The sequence below is a fragment of the Hippocampus zosterae genome, chromosome 11 (genome assembly GCF_025434085.1).
Source record: "Hippocampus zosterae strain Florida chromosome 11, ASM2543408v3, whole genome shotgun sequence".
In the NCBI taxonomy this organism is placed as follows: Eukaryota; Metazoa; Chordata; class Actinopteri; order Syngnathiformes; family Syngnathidae; genus Hippocampus; species Hippocampus zosterae.
In genome coordinates, this window is record NC_067461.1 from 15326111 (window position 1) to 15343403 (window position 17293).

General features: G+C 39.3%; 2 protein-coding genes across 22 annotated transcripts in view; both read left to right on the top strand.

Annotated features, from left to right (window-relative positions):
- fgfr2 (fibroblast growth factor receptor 2) overlaps positions 1-17293 on the top strand; it is a 49409-nt gene that overhangs the window by 15488 nt on the left and 16628 nt on the right. For all 6 annotated transcript variants that reach the window (XM_052080064.1, XM_052080065.1, XM_052080062.1 and 3 more), the window contains one exon: positions 1007-1130. In XM_052080064.1, the coding sequence (XP_051936024.1) occupies positions 1007-1130 (124 nt within the window). The remainder of the gene's footprint in view (positions 1-1006; positions 1131-17293) is intronic.
- On the top strand, positions 5415-17292 carry LOC127610225 (cell surface glycoprotein 1-like). 16 transcript variants are annotated; one of them, XR_007964773.1, is made up of 7 exons: positions 5415-5499; positions 5876-5947; positions 7235-7306; positions 8129-8200; positions 9032-9103; positions 9926-9997; positions 10820-10891. XR_007964773.1 is itself a non-coding variant. In XM_052080101.1 (5 exons), the coding sequence occupies exons 1-5, from the start codon at positions 6317-6319 to the stop codon at positions 14903-14905; spliced, it is 363 nt and encodes a 120-aa protein (XP_051936061.1). In that variant the 5' UTR covers positions 6196-6316; the 3' UTR covers positions 14906-17292. The 16 variants fall into 16 exon arrangements, 4 of the variants coding, with proteins under 4 accessions (XP_051936061.1, XP_051936058.1, XP_051936060.1 ...); XR_007964775.1 differs by lacking the exons at positions 9926-9997; positions 10820-10891 and adding an exon at positions 14852-17292; XR_007964776.1 differs by lacking the exons at positions 9926-9997; positions 10820-10891 and adding an exon at positions 13949-14321.

Sequence of the window (17293 nt, forward strand, 5' to 3'; positions counted from 1 at the left end):
CTTAATGTTGCCCCACCAGGAGAGTTTAAGGTGGCGATTGTGTTCACATAGCTGCGAATATTTTATCCATTCTGCCTTTAGCAGAATGGATGCAATAATATTACAATGCAGACAATAAACCAGCCAGGTGAAAATGATACATTCAGCCTGTTATACAAACCTCAGGAAGCTCATTTCTTTCTTTCTTTTTTTTTGTCCACAAACGTTAGACAAAAGCTCTACCTGAGCCCAAGGCTGTGGCCTAAGCTTCCCTTTGTGTGAGATGTGGCCTTGTCTCGCTCCAGTCACTCTGAATGTGGACAGAAATTGTTTTTTATTGTTGCTTGGTCATGTGGGCCCCACACACTGATGCAACTCATTTAGCGCCTTGAAATAATAAAAATAAGTACAGGAGGTTGTGGTTTTTCGATTCCCAACATTGGTTGCAATGTTTGAAACACGTCATCACTGACTACTTTGGTGGCGTTATTAAAATGTGTCGGGACACAAAAAAGGCATGCTCAGTTACCACCACAATACTTATTTTTTATTTTTTGTTTTGGGCATGATCCAGAAGTATTTTGGTTCATATATTTACTGTATACACTAATCTACTGCATTAGCATAGATTAGTGATAGACTACTCTGTTTCGACTTACCGTACAAATTTGCATAATGTCATATTTGCAGGAACAGGACTCTGTCGTAAACCGCGTCCTTTGTAACCGGCTGATAAATTAGATGATAGCGGGAACATTTTGCAATTCTACTCTGTTTTTTTCAAAATTGTTTTCAATATTTAATGGAATCCAAATGACTGACGTTTTAAATGACAGTTGGTATTGTTGTATTATCCTTACACTAAAATGTGTGGAGGTGAAATTGATCATCTTTACCTTCCATCGCCTACCTTTACCTTAAGATTATTGTTCTCTTATCCTTCTTTTACTTTCTATTACTTTTAGATCTCCGTGAGTGTGTTTCTTTCTTGTACCCATCTTATGACTCCACCAACTTGCTTCTGCAGGTCCGAAGTCAGCACTGGACCCTTATTATGGAAAGTGTGGTTCCATCGGATAAAGGCAACTACACCTGCTTGGTGGAGAATGAGTTTGGATCCATCAGCCACACCTACACCCTGGATGTTGTTGGTGAGTAGTGATACAACGTACAAGTCTTAGTTTATGCTAATTTAGGAGTGGAGTGGAGTGGTGGGGATCGGGGGTGGCAGGGCAATGGAACTGACAATTCAAAATGTATGTTTGTTTGTGCGTGACGTTTCATCACTTGGTTCGTCAATTAGAAGATTCAACTAGTTTGTAATCTGGTTGCCTTGAACAGTTGACCTCAAAATCATTTTACAGTAATTTGTTTTCCCCTCGGGATGAATAGATTGAGTACGCTTCTGGTGATTCACGGACTCATTATGCGATAATTATTTCGTGTCACTAAGGCAGTAGCACATGCGGTGTGCTGGGGTCAGCACTACTCCCCTCATCAGACTTGGTCAACCCTTCTCAATGACCTTTGGAGCACACAAAGCAAAGTGTTTTTCTACTGAGTTAGCAGAATCAATAGTCAGCAGCCACAGTAGGATAACGACTGAGGATCGATGTGAGCGTGTACGTTGGGGTACGGACTCTCTCTCGTTAGGACTTGCTCGAATCGCTTTAGAGTAATCACATGGACGCCCTTATCTGACTGAAAAGGTCAGTAATCCACAACCGGGCTGATGTTTAGCGGCAGATGTTTGATTCACACAAAGATGTTAAGGGGTCCACTGGTCACTGCGTGAGACTGTGTTGACAGTCCTGCATTGTCCTGAACGGACCTGTACATTTGTGCTTCAAGTCACGTTTCTTTCTGTTTTTATCAAATGGAGATTAAATACCAGAGGGTTCTTGCCCAATAAGTGCATGCTAAATGCACACTCGCACTCCCTAATTTGGGCCCCCTGCTCTGGTTGATTCTGCAGTAAGCCAAAGCTCTGCTTTGGACTGCATATTTCTGTTTTTGTTCAGTTTTATAGCTGAGCAGTAAAGCCTCTAAACGTCTTGGCTCCACAGCCACTGCCCCCTGCAACCTCTTGCTTCATTTTACTTCTTTATAATGTGGCCCACAAAGGAAGAGCAGAGGGTTTGGAACAGAACAGGAGGGGGAATAGAAGAAAAGATTGTTCATATAAGTGTCCCCCCACAAATGATCCACAAAATTAGCTGTTAAAACAAGGTAAAACTAGTAACCTCTGGCTCAAACTGGCCCCTCCGAAGCAAGGATAATGGCTGGATGACCATGAGTGGACATGCATGATGAAAGGACACACGTGGAGAGTCAAAAGAAATGCTGGAATCAAGTGGCCGTGTTTTTTTCTGCCGGGTAATAACTTCAGAGAGGATTTACAATACAGTATCCTGCATTGTGTCTGCTTTTGCCTCCATTGCAAATCATGACCCGGTGACCATTTCACCATTCAAAATTTCCAAATGAAGCTACTACCAATAGCTGATAGATACATTTATGTATCATGTAACTATAAAAATGTTTCCTATCATCACGCTCAAGAGTACCGGAAGACGTTTCTCTTGGGTTTCGATCTGAGGTGACCCCCCCACCACAACTTCAGTATTGCTCTCTTGTGTGCGGGATAGGATGTCTTGCCAGTGACTGCTGTCATGATTGTTCCGGTTATGTGCATTTCCTCAGGACATTAAATGGTGACAAATGATTTGGTTTGGCCAGTTTTTTTTTGTTTTTTTTTTATTGTCACTTGCAATTTACAGTGGGGAAAGTTTGACTGTAACATTGTTTCCCTTGCTCTGTCCGTAAAACCTTTAGACTTAGAGAAGGTGAACTTGCTTTTGCTAGATGGGGAGTTAAAGAAAAGAAAACAAAAAACAACAACAAAAACAACAGTGGTGGGGGATTATGAACACTTGCACAATGACGATGCAGGAAGGAGGATAGGGATGGGAAGGAGGAGGAGTGAACAGCATCTTGTCTGACACGTTGCTGAAAGATATACAGTAACACAGACATACCATCAAGGAAGCAAGCAGACTACCCCTCATCCCATTCCTTAATTTGGTAACTCTGAATTCCGAGGTTTTTCACCTTTAACTTTAATGGCCCACTGCACTTACCTTCAGGCATTGTTGGAAAAAGCAATACAGTGCCTCAGGCTGAGTGATGTCATTCCATGTGAATGTGTGTGTGTGTGTGTGTGTGTGTGTGTGTGTGCGTTTGTATTCATGACATCTCAGGACAATTTTATGATAACACACCTTCACAATGAGGACCTGTGGAAAAATGAGGACATTTTTCGCGTCCTCATATTTCCACGCAGTCTACACTACTCTAGAGCTCACGAGGATACTCCCACACCAAAAATAAGTGATGTCCTGAAAGAGCACAATTTTCAGAAATTGTGTGTTTAAGTGTGTTTAAATTTCGACTCACTTTTCATTTGGAAAACTAGTGGCCAACTTCGGTACTTAACACACTTTTAACACACTTTCAGTGACGTCATTGTGCAGGACCTCAAATGTCATCTTTTTCGGACTGACTCACACATTTTCCCCGCCCTCGTCCTGATAAGTCACATCAATTAGCAGTCACACAAAATCCAACATGTGAAGCAGCCAGACAATCCTACTCTCAAACACGACCACGCGTGGATGACCATCGGGTAAGCAATTCCTTTTCATTTATCTTACCGTAACATAGAAGTTGTTCAATATAACCGTGTTTAACAGTGCCCACCAAAGGTAATATCATTCAATAAGACAGCTAGCTAGCTAGCTAGCTCGATCGTTAGCATGCTAATAAGCTTCCAGTAAAAGTAGTGTGGACATGTCCTGCAGGCAAGGTTCTGGAAAACTTTTCTAAATCTTTAACAACACAGTCTGTGGAACTTGGTTTTGGTACCATATGTTTATTTCAGTGCAGTATTTGTTTTATTCGATTGCAGTTAATTTAAATTAGTTAGTACAGGTAGCCTAATGAAAGTGGGCCAGGCACTTCTAGCATTTACGCTAAGCCCGGTGTATTTACACTGTTTATTCTTGTGCTGATTCAATTGTACACCGTTTCAATGAAAAAAACAAACAAACGTTTGCAATGAAATTATAGCAGAATTCAGCTTTGTTGGTACATTTGGTCAAGACAATATTGTGTTACTCTATTTTAATTTTACATTGTTATCTGCCTGACAAATGGTTTGCCCGAATCTATTAGTCTGACCAGCAATTGTTTGATGAAATGAATTTTTGTATTTTTGAGGAAGAAAATAATATTCCTTTGGCTCAGTACTTTTTGAGCCAAAATAAGTGCTGCCATAATATTGTGCTTGCTTGTCTGGCTGACTTCTTCTCACTTTCCATTGTAGATGTTTACTGGTGGTGATAATGTCACAAAGAAGAACCAGACTGAGCCCTGAATCTGAGGCTGCTCCTTTTATCTGGAGTCAACAAGCCTTGTTTGAAAGCCCAGTGGATCAATGATTATAAAGGTATGCTATCAATCTACCTGCTATCTAATTCTTATGGCTACCGCAAGCACATGACAAGAGCTGCAACCAAAGCCTGTCACAGCGACAGATTTTATTCGTACATTGTATTTACCCCAAAAATTTCACAATAAACAGCATATTTTTTATGCCATTGATCATATTGGAGCAAAAATAATTGAAGTACTTTTGAAGAAAATGTTTAGCAGCCATTATTTTCAATTATTGAGAATATTGTATTGCCATGTAGAACTAGGAATATCTTGGGATGAAAAAATAGAAATAGAAATTATTCGGCTTCTGTTAAAATATTGTGCTTCACCAAACATCACAATTCATAAAAACGCATACCATCCGTAATAGTCGAGGAAAATTAGATGCCTTTAAACTTCCTTCATAATGCTTATTTCACCTGATTGAAGAAGGCTGTGGTAGCTGTTTGACAAATCCACATTTTTATCAGCAATTTGTACTGCCCATCAAAAGTCTCTACTTAGTTGAAAACAACGAATGGTCACCGGAATTATTTTTCAGTCATTACATTGTTTTAGTCTGAAAGAGTATGTTTCGGGTGTTGTCTTTATTATTTGAACTCAGTCATGTCTGTTGTCCTGAAATTGTTAGCTATAAGAGCTGTACAGTGGTAACTACCATAAAGAGCCGGCTTGTGCTGTGTATGAAGTTTAATTTATTCAAAAGTCATGTAACTACGACATATTTCTGACACTCTATGGTTGCTATAATGTTGATTTTCATGATTTCAGTCATGCCCTCATACTTCCCAGTTACTGTAGAATACTTTTTAGAATATTTCTGATACTGTAATGTTGCTGAAAAACCTGAGTGTGATCAGGTGAAATGACTTTTGTCTGGGCCTAACACTGGAGAGCCTGTGTTCGAATGTCCCGTAATGGCACCGTAATGGTGTTATGTTGCAGACACCAAGTGACGGGATCTTGACTGAACCTTCTGGAGACCAAGAAGGGAGTGAGAGATCCACTTCATCCTTACAACAGGTTACTACTTCTTATCATGATATACTAGGTTTGAGTTTTCAGCTTTCTTTGACAAACACAGGAGAAGTTATAAATCAGAAACATGGACTCTCCATGATTTCAGTCGTCATGTCCTCATATTTCTTTAGACCTGAAAAACCCGAGTGTGTTTCAGGTGACATGACTTTTGCCTTAACCTAACATCTGGTGAGCCTGTGTTCGAATGTCCCCATATTGCTGTTCCACAGAACTGAACAGTGTTAACTTTCTATAGTGTGGTAAATTCATCCCAAACTCTCCCGTGAGCAATGTTCAATGATAATTAATATTTATTCATTTCTTAACTGGTCAAAATGAAGAATGCTGAATATTTTGACACCGTAATGTTATGTTGCAGACACCAAGTGACCTGACTGAACCCTCTGGAGACCATGAATGGAATGATAGATACACTTCATCCTTACAACAGGTTACTACTTCTTGTCATGATATACTAGGTTTGAGTTTTCAGCTTTCTTTGACAAACACAGGAGAAGTTATAAATCAGAAACATGGACTCTCCATGATTTCAGTCGTCATGTCCTCATATTTCTTTAGACCTGAAAAACCTGAGTGTGTTTCAGGTGTCATGACTTTTGTCTTAACCTAACTCTGGAGAGCCTGTGTTCGAATGTCCCCATATTGCTGTTACTCAGAGCTGAACAGTGTTAACTTTCTATAGTGTGGTATATTCATCCCAAACTCTCCCGTGAGCAATGTTCAATGATAATTAATATGTATTCATTTCTTAACTGGTCAGAATGAAGAATGCTGAAACTTTTGACACCGTAATGTTGTTATGTTGCAGACATCAAGTGACAGGTACCTGACTGAACCCTCTGGAAACCAAGAATGGAGTGAGAGATCCACTTCATCCTTACAACAGGTTACTACTTCTTATCATGATATACTAGGTTTGAGTTTTCAGCTTTCTTTGACAAACACAGGAGAAGTTCTAAATCAGAAACATAGACTCTCCATGATTTCAGTCGTCATGTCCTCATATTTCTTCAGACCTGAAAAACCTGAGTGTGTTTCATGTGACATGACTTTTGTCTTAACCTAACTCTGGAGAGCCTGTGTTCGAATGTCCCCATATTGCTGTTACTCAGAGCTGAACAGTGTTAACTTACTATAGTGTTGTACATTATTCCCAAACTCTCCTGTGAGCAATGTTCAATGAGAAATAATGTTTATTCATTTCTTAACTGGTCAGAATGATGAATGCTGAAACTTTTGACACCGTAATGTTGTTATGTTGCAGACATCAAGTGACAGGTACCTGACTGAACCCTCTGGAAACCAAGAATGGAGTGAGAGATCCACTTCATCCTTACAACAGGTTACTACTTCTTATCATGATATACTAGGTTTGAGTTTTCAGCTTTCTTTGACAAACACAGGAGAAGTTATAAATCAGAAACATGGACTCTCCATGATTTCAGTCGTCATGTCCTCATATTTCTTGAGACCTGAAAAACCTGATTGTGTTTCAGGTGACATGACTTTTGTCTTAACCTAACTCTGGAGAGCCTGTGTTCGAATGTCCCCATATTGCTGTTCCACAGAACTGAACAGTGTTAACTTTCTATAGTGTGGTATATTCATCCCAAACTCTCCCGTGAGCAATGTTCAATGATAATTAATATTTATTCATTTCTTAACTGGTCAGAATGAAGAATGCTGAATATTTTGACACCGTGATGTTATGTTGCAGACACCAAGTGACCTGACTGAACCCTCTGGAGACCATGAATGGAGTGAGAGATCCACTTCATTCTTACAACAGGTTACTACTTCTTATCATGATATACTAGGTTTGAGTTTTCAGCTTTCTTTGACAAACACAGGAGAAGTTATAAGTCAGAAACATAGACTCTCCATGATTTCAGTCGTCATGTCCTCATATTTCTTCAGACCTGAAAAACCTGAGTGTGTTTCAGGTGACATGACTTTTGTCTTAACCTAACTCTGGAGAGCCTGTGTTCGAATGTCCCCATATTGCTGTTCCACAGAACTGAACAGTGTTAACTTTCTATAGTGTGGTATATTCATCCCAAACTCTCCCGTGAGCAATGTTCAATGATAATTAATATTTAGTCATTTCTTAACTGGTCAGAATGAAGAATGCTGAATATGTTGACACCGTAATGTTACGTTGCAAACACCAAGTGACCTGACTGAACCCTCTGGAGACCATGAATGGAGTGAGAGATCCACTTCATTCTTACAACAGGTTACTACTTCTTATCATGATATACTAGGTTTGAGTTTTCAGCTTTCTTTGACAAACACAGGAGAAGTTATACGTCAGAAACATAGACTCTCCATAATTTCAGTCGTCATGTCCTCATATTTCTTCAGACCTGAAAAACCTGAGTGTGTTTCAGGTGACATGACTTTTGTCTTAACCTAACTCTGGAGAGCCTGTGTTCGAATGTCCCCATATTGCTGTTCCACAGAACTGAACAGTGTTAACTTTCTATAATGTGGTATATTCATCCCAAACTCTCCCGTGAGCAATGTTCAATGATAATTAATATTTATTCATTTCTTAACTGGTCAGAATGAAGAATGCTGAATATTTTGACACCGAAATGTTTTGTTGCAGACACCAAGTGACCTGACTGAACCCTCTGGAAACCAAGAATGGAGTGAGAGATCCACTTCATCCTTACAACAGGTTACTACTTCTTATCATGATATACTAGGTTTGAGTTTTCAGCTTTCTTTGACAAACACAGGAGAAGTTCTAAATCAGAAACATAGACTCTCCATGATTTCAGTCGTCATGTCCTCATATTTCTTCAGACCTGAAAAACCTGAGTGTGTTTCATGTGACATGACTTTTGTCTTAACCTAACTCTGGAGAGCCTGTGTTCGAATGTCCCCATATTGCTGTTACTCAGAGCTGAACAGTGTTAACTTACTATAGTGTTGTACATTATTCCCAAACTCTCCTGTGAGCAATGTTCAATGAGAAATAATGTTTATTCATTTCTTAACTGGTCAGAATGATGAATGCTGAAACTTTTGACACCGTAATGTTGTTATGTTGCAGACATCAAGTGACAGGTACCTGACTGAACCCTCTGGAAACCAAGAATGGAGTGAGAGATCCACTTCATCCTTACAACAGGTTACTACTTCTTATCATGATATACTAGGTTTGAGTTTTCAGCTTTCTTTGACAAACACAGGAGAAGTTATAAATCAGAAACATGGACTCTCCATGATTTCAGTCGTCATGTCCTCATATTTCTTGAGACCTGAAAAACCTGATTGTGTTTCAGGTGACATGACTTTTGTCTTAACCTAACTCTGGAGAGCCTGTGTTCGAATGCCCCCATATTGCTGTTCCACAGAACTGAACAGTGTTAACTTTCTATAGTGTGGTATATTCATCCCAAACTCTCCCGTGAGCAATGTTCAATGATAATTAATATTTATTCATTTCTTAACTGGTCAGAATGAAGAATGCTGAATATTTTGACACCGTAATGTTATGTTGCAGACACCAAGTGACCTGACTGAACCCTCTGGAGACCATGAATGGAGTGAGAGATCCACTTCATCCTTACAACAGGTTACTACTTCTTATCATGATATACTAGGTTTGAGTTTTCAGCTTTCTTTGACAAACACAGGAGAAGTTATAAGTCAGAAACATAGACTCTCCATGATTTCAGTCGTCATGTCCTCATATTTCTTCAGACCTGAAAAACCTGAGTGTGTTTCAGGTGACATGACTTTTGTCTTAACCTAACTCTGGAGAGCCTGTGTTCGAATGTCCCCATATTGCTGTTCCACAGAACTGAACAGTGTTAACTTTCTATAGTGTGGTATATTCATCCCAAACTCTCCCGTGAGCAATGTTCAATGATAATTAATATTTATTCATTTCTTAACTGGTCAGAATGAAGAATGCTGAATATTTTGACACCGTGATGTTATGTTGCAGACACCAAGTGACCTGACTGAACCCTCTGGAGACCATGAATGGAGTGAGAGATCCACTTCATTCTTACAACAGGTTACTACTTCTTATCATGATATACTAGGTTTGAGTTTTCAGCTTTCTTTGACAAACACAGGAGAAGTTATAAGTCAGAAACATAGACTCTCCATGATTTCAGTCGTCATGTCCTCATATTTCTTCAGACCTGAAAAACCTGAGTGTGTTTCAGGTGACATGACTTTTGTCTTAACCTAACTCTGGAGAGCCTGTGTTCGAATGTCCCCATATTGCTGTTCCACAGAACTGAACAGTGTTAACTTTCTATAGTGTGGTATATTCATCCCAAACTCTCCCGTGAGCAATGTTCAATGATAATTAATATTTATTCATTTCTTAACTGGTCAGAATGAAGAATGCTGAATATTTTGACACCGTGATGTTATGTTGCAGACACCAAGTGACCTGACTGAACCCTCTGGAGACCATGAATGGAGTGAGAGATCCACTTCATTCTTACAACAGGTTACTACTTCTTATCATGATATACTAGGTTTGAGTTTTCAGCTTTCTTTGACAAACACAGGAGAAGTTATAAGTCAGAAACATAGACTCTCCATGATTTCAGTCGTCATGTCCTCATATTTCTTCAGACCTGAAAAACCTGAGTGTGTTTCAGGTGACATGACTTTTGTCTTAACCTAACTCTGGAGAGCCTGTGTTCGAATGTCCCCATATTGCTGTTCCACAGAACTGAACAGTGTTAACTTTCTATAGTGTGGTATATTCATCCCAAACTCTCCCGTGAGCAATGTTCAATGATAATTAATATTTATTCATTTCTTAACTGGTCAGAAGGAAGAATGCTGAATATGTTGACACCGTAATGTTATGTTGCAAACACCAAGTGACCTGACTGAACCCTCTGGAGACCATGAATGGAGTGAGAGATCCACTTCATTCTTACAACAGGTTACTACTTCTTATCATGATATACTAGGTTTGAGTTTTCAGCTTTCTTTGACAAACACAGGAGAAGTTATACGTCAGAAACATAGACTCTCCATAATTTCAGTCGTCATGTCCTCATATTTCTTCAGACCTGAAAAACCTGAGTGTGTTTCAGGTGACATGACTTTTGTCTTAACCTAACTCTGGAGAGCCTGTGTTCGAATGTCCCCATATTGCTGTTCCACAGAACTGAACAGTGTTAACTTTCTATAGTGTGGTATATTCATCCCAAACTCTCCCGTGAGCAATGTTCAATGATAATTAATATTTATTCATTTCTTAACTGGTCAGAATGAAGAATGCTGAATATTTTGACACCGAAATGTTTTGTTGCAGACACCAAGTGACCTGACTGAACCCTCTGGAAACCAAGAATGGAGTGAGAGATCCACTTCATCCTTACAACAGGTTACTACTTCTTATCATGATATACTAGGTTTGAGTTTTCAGCTTTCTTTGCCAAACACAGGAGAAGTTATAAATCAGAAACATGGACTCTCCATGATTTCAGTCGTCATGTCCTCATATTTCTTGAGACCTGAAAAACCTGATTGTGTTTCAGGTGACATGACTTTTGTCTTAACCTAACTCTGGAGAGCCTGTGTTCGAATGTCCCCATATTGCTGTTCCACAGAACTGAACAGTGTTAACTTTCTATAGTGTGGTATATTCATCCCAAACTCTCCCGTGAGCAATGTTCAATGATAATTAATATTTATTCATTTCTTAACTGGTCAGAATGAAGAATGCTGAATATTTTGACACCGTAATGTTATGTTGCAGACACCAAGTGACCTGACTGAACCCTCTGGAGACCATGAATGGAGTGAGAGATCCACTTCATTCTTACAACAGGTTACTACTTCTTATCATGATATACTAGGTTTGAGTTTTCAGCTTTCTTTGACAAACACAGGAGAAGTTATAAGTCAGAAACATAGACTCTCCATGATTTCACTCGTCATGTCCTCATATTTCTTCAGACCTGAAAAACCTGAGTGTGTTTCAGGTGACATGACTTTTGTCTTAACCTAACTCTGGAGAGCCTGTGTTCGAATGTCCCCATATTGCTGTTCCACAGAACTGAACAGTGTTAACTTTCTATAGTGTGGTATATTCATCCCAAACTCTCCCGTGAGCAATGTTCAATGATAATTAATATTTATTCATTTCTTAACTGGTCAGAATGAAGAATGCTGAATATTTTGACACCGTGATGTTATGTTGCAGACACCAAGTGACCTGACTGAACCCTCTGGAGACCATGAATGGGGTGAGAGATCCACTTCATTCTTACAACAGGTTACTACTTCTTATCATGATATACTAGGTTTGAGTTTTCAGCTTTCTTTGACAAACACAGAAGAAGTTATAAATCAGAAACATGGACTCTCCATGATTTCAGTCGTCATGTCCTCATATTTCTTCAGACCTGAAAAACCTGAGTGTGTTTCAGGTGACATGACTTTTGTCTTAACCTAACTCTGGAGAGCCTGTGTTCGAATGTCCCCATATTGCTGTTCCACAGAACTGAACAGTGTTAACTTTCTATAGTGTGGTATATTCATCCCAAACTCTCCCGTGAGCAATGTTCAATGATAATTAATATTTATTCATTTCTTAACTGGTCAGAATGAAGAATGCTGAATATTTTGACACCGTAATGTTATGTTGCAGACACCAAGTGACCTGACTGAACCCTCTGGAGACCATGAATGGAGTGAGAGATCCACTTCATTCTTACAACAGGTTACTACTTCTTATCATGATATACTAGGTTTGAGTTTTCAGCTTTCTTTGACAAACACAGGAGAAGTTATAAGTCAGAAACATAGACTCTCCATGATTTCAGTCGTCATGTCCTCATATTTCTTCAGACCTGAAAAACCTGAGTGTGTTTCAGGTGACATGACTTTTGTCTTAACCTAACTCTGGAGAGCCTGTGTTCGAATGTCCCCATATTGCTGTTCCACAGAACTGAACAGTGTTAACTTTCTATAGTGTGGTATATTCATCCCAAACTCTCCCGTGAGCAATGTTCAATGATAATTAATATTTATTCATTTCTTAACTGGTCAGAATGAAGAATGCTGAATATTTTGACACCGTGATGTTATGTTGCAGACACCAAGTGACCTGACTGAACCCTCTGGAGACCATGAATGGGGTGAGAGATCCACTTCATTCTTACAACAGGTTACTACTTCTTATCATGATATACTAGGTTTGAGTTTTCAGCTTTCTTTGACAAACACAGAAGAAGTTATAAATCAGAAACATGGACTCTCCATGATTTCAGTCGTCATGTCCTCATATTTCTTCAGACCTGAAAAACCTGAGTGTGTTTCAGGTGACATGATTTTTGTCTTAACCTAACTCTGGAGAGCCTGTGTTCGAATGTCCCCATATTGCTGTTCCACAGAACTGAACAGTGTTAACTTTCTATAGTGTGGTATATTCATCCCAAACTCTCCCGTGAGCAATGTTCAATGATAATTAATATTTATTCATTTCTTAACTGGTCAGAATGAAGAATGCTGAATATGTTGACACCGTAATGTTATGTTGCAAACACCAAGTGACCTGACTGAACCCTCTGGAGACCATGAATGGAGTGAGAGATCCACTTCATTCTTACATCAGGTTACTACTTCTTATCATGATATACTAGGTTTGAGTTTTCAGCTTTCTTTGACAAACACAGGAGAAGTTATACGTCAGAAACATAGACTCTCCATAATTTCAGTCGTCATGTCCTCATATTTCTTCAGACCTGAAAAACCTGAGTGTGTTTCAGGTGACATGACTTTTGTCTTAACCTAACTCTGGAGAGCCTGTGTTCGAATGTCCCCATATTGCTGTTCCACAGAACTGAACAGTGTTAACTTTCTATAGTGTGGTATATTCATCCCAAACTCTCCCGTGAGCAATGTTCAATGATAATTAATATTTATTCATTTCTTAACTGGTCAGAATGAAGAATGCTGAATATTTTGACACCGTAATGTTATGTTGCAGACACCAAGTGACCTGACTGAACCCTCTGGAGACCATGAATGGAGTGAGAGATCCACTTCATTCTTACAACAGGTTACTACTTCTTATCATGATATACTAGGTTTGAGTTTTCAGCTTTCTTTGACAAACACAGGAGAAGTTATAAGTCAGAAACATAGACTCTCCATGATTTCAGTCGTCATGTCCTCATATTTCTTCAGACCTGAAAAACCTGAGTGTGTTTCAGGTGACATGACTTTTGTCTTAACCTAACTCTGGAGAGCCTGTGTTCGAATGTCCCCATATTGCTGTTCCACAGAACTGAACAGTGTTAACTTTCTATAGTGTGGTATATTCATCCCAAACTCTCCCGTGAGCAATGTTCAATGATAATTAATATTTATTCATTTCTTAACTGGTCAGAATGAAGAATGCTGAATATTTTGACACCGTGATGTTATGTTGCAGACACCAAGTGACCTGACTGAACCCTCTGGAGACCATGAATGGAGTGAGAGATCCACTTCATTCTTACAACAGGTTACTACTTCTTATCATGATATACTAGGTTTGAGTTTTCAGCTTTCTTTGACAAACACAGAAGAAGTTATAAATCAGAAACATGGACTCTCCATGATTTCAGTCGTCATGTCCTCATATTTCTTTAGACCTGAAAAACCGGAGTGTGTTTCAGGTGATATGATTTTTGTCTGGACTTAATTCTGGAGAGCCTGTGTTCGAATGTCCCCATATTGCTGTTACACAGAGCTGAACAGTGTTAACTTTCTATAGTGTCTTATATTAATCCCAAATCCTCCTGTGAGCGATGTTCAATGAATAACAATGTTTATTCATTTATTAACTAATCAGGATGAATAAATTTGAATATTTCTGACACTGCACTGTTGCTATGTTGCAGACACCAAGTGTTCCGATCCTGATGAAACCTTTTGAAGATCAAGAAAGGAGTGGAAGATCCACTTCTTCCTTACAACAGGTTACTACATCTTATCATTATATACTAGGTTTGAGTTTTCAGCTTTCTTTGACAAACACAGGAGAAGTTATAAATCAGAAACATGGACTCTCCATGATTTCAGTCGTCATGTCCTCATATTTCTTCAGACCTGAAAAACCTGAGTGTGTTTCAGGTGACATGACTTTTGTCTTAACCTAACTCTGGAGAGCCTGTGTTCGAATGTCCCCATATTGCTGTTCCACAGAACTGAACAGTGTTAACTTTCTATAGTGTGGTATATTCATCCCAAACTCTCCCGTGAGCAATGTTCAATGATAATTAATGTTTATTCATTTTTAACTGGTCAGAATGAAGAATGCTGAATATTTTGACACCGTAATGTTATGTTCCAGACACCAAGTGACCTGACTGAACCCTCTGGAGACCATGAATGGAATGAGAGATAAATTCTCAAAATTCTCAAATTTTCAAAATTCTCATTATTTCCTGGAATATCTTATTTTGATTATTTTATTTTTCCATTTTTAATAAATAATGCCTTCTTTTACAGGTGGGAATAAGAGACGCACGTGGACAGATTATGAAGTGAAGGCTGTTGAGCGACATGTTTGATTTCATAACAAGCCATAAAGTTTCAGGTAAAACGAGCTGTGAGTCCTGTCTCCACGCAGAGCCAGCAGCTCTGAACGACAGAGGCTGGGTGTCCATCAAAAACTACATCCACAACAGGATATAACTGCATTAAAAAGGGAAATGAATGGCTAGTCCATTGAAATGCGAGCACATCTGGGTACATTTCAGTTCAAGTTAACTAAAGCAATAGCAATGGTGCATTTAGGGTGGGATGGTCAATTATGGATTTCATATTTGTTGTTGGATACTGTGTTTCACGTTTGTTGTTTCATGATCTTCAAGAGCAATTTGGAAAATCCTTGAAGATGTATGAACATGTAAATTATACTGTATATCAGGCATGTCCCGATCTGGGCCTGGAGGGCCACTGTCGTGCCTGTTTTCCAGCTCTCCCGGCTGCATCACACCTGTTTCAGATGATCAGTTCATCAGTCAGCTCTGATGCAGCATTAGAACATCCTGGGAGAGCTGGAAAACAAAAAGACAGCGGCCCTTGAGGACCGACCTTGGACACTCCTGCTGTATATAAACGTACGTACGATATACAAACTTCTCACAAAAGATAGGCTTATTAGGTTTGAGGTGATATTTCGGAAAAACCCTAAAACATTTGAATTCATCCTATTTCAAGAATGTCAATACTTTTTGAAAAGTTGCTTTTGTCTAACGGTAGCTAAAGAAGTTGCTACACACATGGCACAATATATGGCCAGATTCATTAAAAATTCTTCATCGCAGTATTCACATTTTGACATAATCTTCTTCAGTTCAAACAACCCTCATCTATTGCAGTGCTTTGTGTCATGGAGAGGAGGTGGCATGTTTTCTGTGTTCATAATTTCATATTGTCAGCAATTAAAAAATAAGAAAGTGGACTGACCACATATTTAACCGTCTCTTCTTCTTCACAGCTTATTTTACTATCTTGTATTATTAATGTGAATATTTGAGGGATGACGGGTATAACGACTGTTTGGCACATTCGCCTCACAGTTCAGCAATTGATATTTGAATGTTTGAATCTGGGCATCCTTCCTTTGTAGAGTTCTCCCCATGCCCGAGCATGACAATTGGACACATGTGCCTAACATATACTGTTGGTATGTAACATGAGTCAATTTAAAAATACACACTTTACTCTTAGCTGGTCTTCATAAGTCATATATACTTGAAAATGATGTGTATCCAGGGGGCTCAAAATTCACAAAAACATGAAATGGTAGTGTGTTTGAGGTGACTGTCTCCATAATACACAAAAACCTGTCAATGTCCTCATATGTAGTAGTTTTGTCATAAATCAAAAAAAAATTACGTCCTAGCCAAAATCTGAGTAGATGGCTGTCTTCCTGATTTTTTTTCATGGTTACCATATTTTTTTGGAGCCTGTAGGACCACGGGAAAGGCATGTACCCATATGTCGGGTGAACAAACGGACGTCCTGAAAATGCACCAAAACACGTATGTGTGTGTGTGTGTGTGTGTGTGTGTGTGTGTGTGTGTGTGTGTGTGTGTGTGTGTGCGCCTGATGGCAGCGAGTGGTTGCTGTCAGTGTGGGGGTTGGTGGGCTCCTCAGCACGCTTGCGGCGGCCCGGTGCAGTTTGAAAGGGTGCCATTGTTCAACAGGTCTCGCTCTGTTTGGATTTGCAGTCCAAATGTTTGCCTGCAGAAGAATGCAGATAGCAGGACATGTGGGGGGTGCTGCAAAGGTGTTTCGCTTTCCAACACACATGCAAGCATAACTCTCCGACTGCCATGCCGCTTAAACGCCTAACTTTATGGAAGTCCTCCTCCAACGTGAATTCCTTCAAGGATATACCGCCTTGTCTTCGGCTTCCAAATTATTCTCCGATAAGAGAGCAGTCGTTGTTTCCGTCCATCCAAGTTCACCAGGAAATCTTTGTACACAGAACTCAGGAAGTCCTGGAGATACTGTAATCGTTAAAATGAAATACATGATCTAAAGATGTTTACCATCTGGTTTCAAGACATTTCGCTTTCTGATAGACATTCCCACCAAGCTGACCACTTCTAGCACATGTTGTTTGTCGCGTTAATGGTGAAAAAGTATGGAAATTATTTTTCAATTATTTATTTTGGTCTCATTTGTTTGTAACATATAAAGGGTGTAGACATTTTCTACCCACTGTATTTGTGTATGTCTGTTTCATTCGGAGTCGAAACTAAAAAGAATCTTCCCACTG

Excerpts from the sequence above, each read along its gene's own strand:
- LOC127610225 (XM_052080098.1), top strand. The coding sequence starts at position 6,317 with ATGTTGCAGACATCAAGTGACAGGTACCTGACTGAACCCTCTGGAAAC. Across the intron at positions 8,201-8,578 it reads CCACTTCATCCTTACAACAG|ACATCAAGTGACAGGTACCT; the intron begins GTTACTACTTCT and ends GTTATGTTGCAG. Across the intron at positions 9,104-13,948 it reads CCACTTCATCCTTACAACAG|ACACCAAGTGACCTGACTGA; the intron begins GTTACTACTTCT and ends GTTATGTTGCAG.